The following is a 9413-nucleotide window of genomic DNA, read 5'->3' on the forward strand; positions in this document are numbered from 1 at the left end:
GATTTTAATCTAAATCTATGTGTGTGTGTGTGTGTGTGTGTGTGTTGAGCGCATAGATTTAAATGCGTTTATTTTATCTCCATTTTGCGCTCGATTCGATTCTGAGAAGTTGGAACTCCTCTTTTTTTCTTATTAACGTCACGTAGCTAATAAGGAGGTGATACATCGTTATACTTCGTTGTTCTTCTGATGCAATTTTCTAACATTTTCCTTGTGGTATTACTCATCGCTCGCTTCTAGCGAGCAACAATATGGCTCTTATCGGCTTACAATTACCGCGGCCCTTTATCACGTGTATTTTTAAGTATTGAACCTATTATCGATGATATATCACGGACATAGTCTCTCTTCGGACATATAATCGAGCTCCCGAGACGGTTAATCGCAATTTATCGATCATTCAATCAAGTTCCATTACTGCGTTGTGTAATATTGTTAACCTGTTCGAACTTCAAATTGGGTCATTGAGATCGGTGTTATATTATCAAAGGAAAATGCATACATTAACCGAATTTTAACATTGGCATTTGCTCCAAATAGAAATTACCCTCAAAAGTGATATTGTTGAAAAAATGATATTGAAAAAAATAACCGGAAGCTTTCCAAGTGTTTCCCCGATGTCATAAAAATCGTGGTGAAAAAAACCGCGTGACGCCGCTCTCTCAAATGTGCTCACATTTCAGAATCACAGTGTGAAACTCTTAATTTATTAATGACTGACAATTTATGGGTTATTAATTAAAAATTTGCATACGCGCAAGTGCTGGGATAAGAAGTTACGTGTGTCCGATACAAGTTTACCGCGTATAAGTTTTAACAATCGCACCGTCGAGATAGATCTTCGCGCGAAAATGCTTCGTCGAAATCAGAAGGCTCTTCTCTACTGCGAACTGTTTGGGCTTTCAGAGGAGGACGAGTCGCAGATCTTCGTCAAGTTTTTCAAGTTCCACAAATGCTACGACCTAATACCGACCAGTGCCAAGCTGGTCGTCTTTGACACTCATCTACTCGTTAAAAAGGCCTTCTTCGCTCTCGTCTACAATGGTAAGTTTGCTTTTTCGCCTACGATTACAAAGAGATTTGTGGCTCGCTGTGCGAGAAGAACGGTGCTTGATGATAATGAGATATTTTCAGGGGTGAGGGCCGCGCCGTTGTGGGACAGTTCCCGGCAGCAGTTCGTCGGCATGTTGACCATAACGGATTTCATAAAAATACTACAGATGTATTATACCAGTCCATCGGTGACAATGGACGAATTAGAAGAGCACGAATTAGATACGTGGAGAAGTAAGTTTTTTTTTTCATAAATTTAGAAAAAAGATAGTATATAAGTTTTACATGTAAAATTGACCGTCAACTACAGCTATGAAACTTGTATCTAAGTTCTAAAGCGATTTGTTTAAAGTACAAAAGTGAATCTGCGCTTTATGGCGATTGATAGAGAAAAGTTTAGAGTTTTTTTATCTATAATTTAGAACTAATATAATAATTTATAATACCAATCGTACAGATTAAAAAGTTTCCGTTTTGAAATAATCCGTTACTGTAGTCGAGGATTAATATATACATAGTTGAATAAACTATTTTATAACTCTAATTAAATAAAAAAATTTCTATATTTCGGCCAAAGTGGATCGTAGTATTTAAATATTTCTATGTGAATTTTATATACATATTTGATTGCAAATTGCGCGTTGAAATCTTTTCCAGACTTGAAACGCTATCATGAGAACCAGAATAGTAATATTACTTATTAAACTGACAAGCAATTTAATAACTTTTATTGCTAATAAGCATCTTTATGAGAATATTAATAATTAAAATGTTAATGAGAATCTTAAATCTGCAAATAATTTTATGTGGAAAATACCTCAGCTAGAGTTTGAATTCAGAACTTCCGATTTTCCAGGTTTATTAAACATCAAAAATTATTAAATTGCTCATCAATTTAATAATTTTTGATGTGTAATAAGTCCGGTAATAACTAATAAGTAATAAAGAATAATAAGTAATATTATTACTCTAATCCTGCTTACGATTGCGTTTTAAGATAAAAAAAAATTTTGGCGCGCAATTCGCAGGCTCAGCTATATATATAAATTTACACAGAAATATTTAAGTACTAAGATCTTTGACCGAATATAGAAATTCTCGTTATTTAATTAGATTTATTCTTATCGATCCAAAAATAAAAAATTCGTATCATATTATTTTATAGTTATTGTAACTGTAAAATAATTTGATCAACTATGTGTACATTAGTTTATCACATTACGATTCAATTAAGACTGCGCTCGCGACGTTCATGGAATCATTTAATCCTTGTTGTTCATCAAACAAGTTCATTTAACAAGGACAAATGATGCTTGTAAGCGTCAAGTGGAATGCACTCTATGTGCATTAATTCTACAAGAACTTGTAGTTGTTATCTTTGTAGTTACTATTACTATGTTTCTTTGAATATGGAACCTGGCTCATCGTATCGCGAATAGAATTATTAAACTATAGTATATCCTGTCAGATATTCGAAGCGACAGATATGTTTGCGATACCGAGGTATTATATCCAGGAAATTATTGATTTCCAGAGGTCTTGAAGGATCAAGTCCATCCTCTTGTAAGCATCGGGCCGGACGCCTCACTGTACGAGGCTATCAGGACCTTAATACAAAACAGAATCCACCGATTGCCTGTGATAGATCTCGATACCGGAAACGTCCTTTATATCTTGACGCATAAGCGAATACTTAGATTTCTTTTCCTATATGTAAGTATGTGTATCTCTCCTTCCAAGCAAATGACACTCTATTAGCGCGAATTTGTTTTAATTCGTTGTAATTGACAGATCCATGAGTTACCGAAACCATCCTTCACCAACAAAACGCTGAGAGAATTAAGGATAGGTACTTTCGAGAACATAGAAACGGCTACGGAGGAAACTAGCATAATTTTAGCGCTGAAAAAATTTGTGGAAAGGAGAGTTTCAGCATTGCCGATTGTCGATTCCGAGGGGAAGTTAGTGAACATCTACTCAAAGTTTGATGTCATTGTAAGTCACATTTGAAAAAAACATCTGCAAGTTTGTATTGTAATGTATGTTATGCAAGTGCTGACGTTTAAATATATCGCTTTTTTTAGAACTTAGCAGCGGAAAAGACATACAACAATCTAGACGTTTCGCTACGCGAAGCAAATGAGCACCGCAATGAATGGTTCGAAGGTGTTCAGAGTTGCAAATTAGATGAGACATTGTTTACTATAATGGAAAGGATCGTCAGAGCAGAAGTAAGGGAACGTTTTTCTTTTTTAAATTGCGCATAATCATCTAGTCTATACTACTATTGATATAATACATTTTTGTCTTGTATATTTTTAGGTACATAGGCTAGTAGTGATCGATGATGACGATAAAGTGATCGGTATAATATCTCTCTCCGATCTGCTCTTCTACCTCGTTCTTAGGCCTTGTGGTGAGTAACACTTTAACATTCTTGATCAATAATTATCTTTGGTTTATTTATAATTAACTTTTGAAGTACGTCATATTAAGAAGTTTATTTTCTATCTTTTTATGTAACTTATATTATTTTTCTTTGTAAAACGTGTAATATTATTCTTATAATAAAATCGAATGCTTCAATTTTGATTTAGTAAAGTACGGCGTATGTTTCAATTTCTCAGTAAATGCGCACTTTTTGTTGAGCGACTCTTATCATACTAATTCTCTATTGACTTTAGGAGAGGATGGCAGTAGCAATAAAGGTAGTTCTATATCGTTGCGAGCGCAAGATTCTCTGCTGTCGAAGGCTCCCAGCTCCGCGCAGTCGGAAGCGTCGCTCGCTGACGGTGAAGCTGAGCAAGATGTCGCGGAGACGATTGATCGCAATCAGTCCGAGGAAGCGCCGGCGACACCTAGTCCACCACTGAGCCCAGTCGCGTCGGACATTTCGGAACCTCAGTCGACACTAGTGAATCAAACTCAAGAAGCGACGTGGCGGGACGTGATAAACATTTGTGTCTCAGGCGTATCGGGTGGGGAATGAGACGTCGCCGTTTTCACGTGCCGCCATGCACGGATGCAGACTCCGAACTGAATTAACCGCTGCTTTTAACCGCGGCGGCGGACGAATAACATAACGACTGCATATTTGTACATCCTTTGTTGTTATCGCTCGTGGTTCTCCGCGAGTACGCAAATTAATCGGTGATACGCGCCGTACGAGAGGAGAGGTAGGATGTCCCGTTTGAGAGAAATTGGATGTGGCGCGTTAGAACAACAGAGAGAAGTTCGCTGAACGTGACGTTATGATATAACAAACACGATGCTCTGTATAGTGTATAAAAAAATCACTTAAGCTTAATTTTTTATGGTACAAATGCTACACAGACACGCTACACATTAGACGTTCGAGCTTTTCGCCAAGGACAGTAGGTAGCTGCGCCATTATTTGCTCAGAATGCGATTCTCCGCGCCCTTCTACAATCGAGCATGATCGGGAAAGAAATGACGAATTTTGAAGGAACGAACTTTTTTTGGAGATATGACAAAATCTTGGAGAGAAAGGGGCATTTTCCAACAAGAAACACAGTTGACACCAGTGAATTATCGTTGCAACTTTGTTGTTTGCCAATGTTAAATAAAGATGAAATAATTCACTGTTACACTGTCATTTGTCTTGTTGAAAAATGTGTAAAATCGCAACTTAATCATGATTATATATTCTTTATGCAAATTGTATTCACCCTTTGTGAAATGGAATAACGTAGATATTTTCCTTTTGATCTTGTGTATAATTAGGATATGTGACAATTAAAAAAAAATAATTATCGAAGAGTATTTCGCGATCGACAAAAACGAATGTCTGTCCTCGTTGTACGCACGAGATCTTTTACATTTTTTTCTGAACGCATTGTATATTATCGATCTAATGTTTTTGATATCTTACATACTCATTTATAAAAATCATTTTTTTTTTCTTTTACTTCTACTGGAAAGATTTAGAGATACCTAATCTTAATTACTGATTTTGCATAATAAGTAGATCCATTTTAACACCGCTCTATACGTGAATAGGTTCTTTTAAGGTTTCAGACAATTTTCATTGATTATGTAGAAGTGATATCATCGAGAATATCAAACTATATATTGTTAATACGTATTGTTAAAGCAAGATACATTTTTATTTAATTATTTCGGATTATATCTATACATCTAAAAGATTGTCTCTTTCTTGTCCTCATTTTGATATTTCATTTTCACTGTATTGTCAGAGTCACGTAAATGTCGAGGAGTAAAGCTCTGTACAAAAGTTGCGACGTTTTTGGCTTTTATACTAAAAAAAAAAAAGATAAGATTCACAGAACTCTATTGAAACAATAAGGCAAGATTATATTCTCGAACTAAAATTATCCACTAAAATAATTTTTTATTATGATATGACTATATAGTTTTTCTTGAATATTTACGAAAAAAATAGATATCAATATGTATGAACTAATTCACATAAAATTCTTGTACACTTATGTCCGTTATAAATTGAAAGAATCGACGTGATATACTCGATTATTAAAGTTATTCGATAAATCGGATAAAAATACTCGAGTTTTAATGTGATATTTGACCAAATTCTATATATTGTATAATCATTGCTGACGATACGCGGACTGATATAACAAACCACCGAAATAAGATTTTATATTATAATTATATCGTGAATCGTCTTAATTAAGAATATTGACTTATGACTTACGAACAAAAATACATTCTTCAATCTATTAATTGCTTTATTCATGATTAATTTTGCTCTCATTGGCAAGTATATCGAATTCTCTGAATATAGCAAGCAAAAAAAGCCTTTATATCATTATATAAATTCAATTGTAATTACTACTTACACGCGTCGTATCGTGAGAAAAATGCAAATTATAATAACGACGAAGTTTTAAAGAAATTTGTATAGTATTATTTTGCACTATAAATTCTTTAATGGATCGAGAGAAACATTCCTTTGTAAAGCAGTTCTGCATAATCAAGTTGTTGAAGATAAGTTCAAGAAAAGTTTTAGAGTTTATAAATTGTCTTTCAGTTGGAATTTAAATTTAACGCGTTTGACGCAGATCTTAATCTCTTTTTCCTCATATAGAAATGCAGGTGACGGTAGTTACTCGATTTTGAAGGGAATAGTGCCTGTAAATGTAGCGAATGTATTCCTAGAAACACGTTCATTGGAATACACGTATATAAATATACATATATACTATCCGAGATGTAAGTGCAGTCGGGATAAGACAAAGCTAAATATTAGTATTAATTAACAGGACGCGTAGTGTGAACGAAAATTTTTGTACAGCTGAAAAGTACTATTTAATGTGCTATAGGCGCGCGAGCGCGTGTCTTTCTTTTTTTTTTTTTAGTACAAAATACGTTGCAATCATTGCGAGTTGCCACGTTCACCTTCTTCTACTTAAAGATACTAAAGATTACGCTGTAACATTACCGCAGCGTGTACCGCGCACTTGGCTTCGACATAACTTGTTACTTGTTGAAAGCACAGTAGAAATTGTCGAAGAATATATTTAGCTTCTCTTCATTCTACATAATATTAAAGGAACGAGAATCGAGAGGGAAATGAGCGATTGAATTCTGTGCGCGCTGCATCAAAGAACCAAAATACAAGCTCTATCGAGATGCGGTATTAAAATATAAATAAACTGTACAATAAATAATATAAAAGCTTGTGCATTACGCATAGTCATAACAAAGCGGCGTTAGCGTACTATCCCTACTCCCTGATCAACCTTTGTTGTCCCTTTTTCGATATTTAAAATGAGAGAACAGCTTGCCGAGTAAAAAATATATATACTGTGATAGAAATGTTTTATTTAATAATTGCCTAAATTTCTTCGTTATTTAGAGTAGATATCATATTTTTTAATGAGTCTGAATAATACTATCTGTCCATCATTTAATGTTAGATTTTACATATAAAAATTTTTTATTTTTAAAAATTTCAGAAATATTTTAATAGATTCTGCGTAGAAACATTTTTATTAAGATAATAAGTATACTCTTGGCTTTCTTTATATGTCTTTTAGACTTTTGAATGCTTAATGCCATAGTTTTCTACAACTCTTATATGATTTTGTTGAAAACAATAAACAGCCTATATAGCCAGAAGTGATGAATGTTATAGCGTTTTCAACCCGAGCAGATTTGTATCGATTTGGATTGGATAATGTTCTACTACTGGTTGATATTACATATTCCACCAATAAGAGGGCATACAACGTCATTAATCCAACCTAGGTTGATGCACACCAGCTGTGATCGAATACGCTGTTAAATAATAAATTACATGATTGATAATATTGAAGAAACGTGAAAAGAGGGGAATTAAAAGAAACTTTTGCAATATACGTTTTTAAAAGAGACTAAAATATTTTTTTTCATATAAAAACTGCACTTTATTCAATATTTTTTATTTATGATATTTGAGTTAACAAATATCTTAATCCTAACTACAGCGAAAATTGTATATACATCTAACAAACAATTCTTTTTTAGACAAAAATAAAGGATACGTATCTCTTTATAAGGGAACAATCGCACGTTTAGGGAGCGCAACGCTCTTTTGAAAAGTTTTCTTTTAAAGCAAATATTATCAAAACTTTAGATAGAAATAAATGATAGAAAAAGTTGTTTGAAACATACTTCATAAAAATAGTTTTAAAAAATTTAAATAAATAAAAAATTTTTTTTAAATTGTAATTTTTAAGTACTCTTAAAACCATTTTATTTCAAACATTTCTTTCTATCTCTTTCGACGATATTTCTTTAAAAAAATAATAACTGATTTTCTTCAAAGAGTGTATCTCGTAAAAGTGCGAATGGGCTGTTTAAAAAAAAATACGTATTCCTTATTTTTTCCAGAACACAACATATTCAAGTTCATCAAAATCAGAGGAAGACACCGCTGGATTTCTTTGTAAATTCTGAAGCATCCTATTTAAGTAAACAAGTGAATTCGCTTTATAGCGATTAACAAAGGAAGATTCAAAAAGCTTTTTTACAATTTAGAATACCAATTGTATTAATAGTATCAATCGTTTGTACAGATTGTACAAACATTCAAAACTGCTTGCTTCGGATTTAAATGACTTATTACTGTAGTTGAGGGTTAATTTTCTGTACCATCTTCGTATCCTATTTCTATACAGATATCCGATTTCATTACTAAAGACGATAATTTCGATGTTAAATAAATCTGCAATGTAAAATGTAATACAAATCAAACATTTGCTTTGAACGCCGTAGTATTTTAAGAAATTAAAACCCAAATACTTACGGATTTGAGAAATTCTTTTGTATGGATATGGTGTATCCGCAGATATCTGTCGAGGCTGACGCTGGCGACGTACGGATTGGTTTTACTACAAGCCACTCCGGTTATACCACCGATAAATCCTTTGTATGTGTTTAGCACGGTGCCCGACTGTCTTAGATCGACAAGATTCAGCTTGCCTTTAGTTGAGCCCACTATGATGTGTCTTTAACAATATGATGAAATATTGTGATAGATTTTTGTATACTTATTTTAAATAATGCTTTAAAGTAACAATAGTTTTATTTACTTGTACAAATCTTACTTTTCTTTCGACGTGATATCCAAGCAGGTCCAAGCTTCATCTTTTACCGTCATATCAATTGTAGGACGTCTTTGGCGACGTAGATCATACAGATGTATCTTTATGAAATTACATATGTTAATAATGATTGTACTTTCACGACCATAAATAATGCATGAGACTAATTTTACAAAGAAAAAAACAAAATTGCCTTCCTTACATTTCCATATTTACCGACTGTGACTATTAGGCTTCCTGGCAAGAAACTTATGTCTGATATTGGAATACTTCTGCGTAAGCATAGCCAATCGTGTGGAAGATCCTTTGCAGTGAATATCGGTTTTTGTATCTCTAGATCGAACACTCTTAAATTATTATTTTCCTCTCCCCCCGTTGCTATCAAGTTGGTATGCTCACGCGAGTGGCACATTCTGTTCAAGTTTTGTTCGGTTTTTATCAATAGCTCTCCTTTTCCCTCAGTCCACAAGCATATCTCTCCGCTTTTGGCCGATGTCAAAATAGAACTGAAATAAAATCACAGTCTGGAGTTCATAATTTGTTCTTATATTTAAGAACTATCTTAGTACAATCTTAAGATGTCATAAGCCAATCATAGGCCAATATTCATAATCGATTCTAATGAGCCTTCTATAATAAGCCATTAGTCATAAATCAGAAGTCAGAAGCTAAAAATTAATCAATCACAGTCATTAATTTTTAACTTCTAATTTATGATATATGAATAGCTTATGTGTAGAAAGCCCGTTATATTTAAGATCGTCTTAAGTA

At 33.5% G+C, this 9413-nt stretch overlaps 2 protein-coding genes across 6 annotated transcripts in view; one reads left to right on the forward strand and one right to left on the reverse strand.

Moving 5' to 3' along the window:
* LOC108750001 (serine-rich adhesin for platelets) overlaps window positions 1–6412 on the forward strand; it is a 77847-nt gene extending 71435 nt beyond the window's left edge. For 4 of the 5 annotated variants that reach the window (XM_018489148.1, XM_018489149.1, XM_018489147.1 and 1 more), the window contains exons 10-16: window positions 907–1044; window positions 1135–1287; window positions 2588–2766; window positions 2845–3048; window positions 3138–3284; window positions 3376–3469; window positions 3738–4042. In XM_018489148.1, coding sequence (XP_018344650.1) covers window positions 907–1044; window positions 1135–1287; window positions 2588–2766; window positions 2845–3048; window positions 3138–3284; window positions 3376–3469; window positions 3738–4042 — 1220 coding nt within the window. Of the gene's footprint in view, window positions 1–906; window positions 1045–1134; window positions 1288–2587; window positions 2767–2844; window positions 3049–3137; window positions 3285–3375; window positions 3470–3737 lie in introns of all 5 variants that reach the window. The other variant, XM_018489146.1, reaches the window with a different exon arrangement.
* Window positions 6413–7985: 1573 nt separating this feature from the next.
* The window catches only part of LOC108749905 (WD repeat-containing protein 74), a 3046-nt gene continuing 1618 nt past the window's right edge, over window positions 7986–9413 (reverse strand). The window contains exons 4-7 of the mRNA XM_018488928.1: window positions 8845–9148; window positions 8646–8743; window positions 8345–8546; window positions 7986–8263 (exon numbers count right to left, since the gene is read on the reverse strand). Of these exons, the coding sequence (XP_018344430.1) occupies window positions 8177–8263; window positions 8345–8546; window positions 8646–8743; window positions 8845–9148 (691 nt within the window). The 3' untranslated portion in view covers window positions 7986–8176. The remainder of the gene's footprint in view (window positions 8264–8344; window positions 8547–8645; window positions 8744–8844; window positions 9149–9413) is intronic.

The sequence above is a fragment of the Trachymyrmex septentrionalis genome, unplaced genomic scaffold (assembly GCF_001594115.1).
Source record: "Trachymyrmex septentrionalis isolate Tsep2-gDNA-1 unplaced genomic scaffold, Tsep1.0 scaffold32, whole genome shotgun sequence".
In the NCBI taxonomy this organism is placed as follows: Eukaryota; Metazoa; Arthropoda; class Insecta; order Hymenoptera; family Formicidae; genus Trachymyrmex; species Trachymyrmex septentrionalis.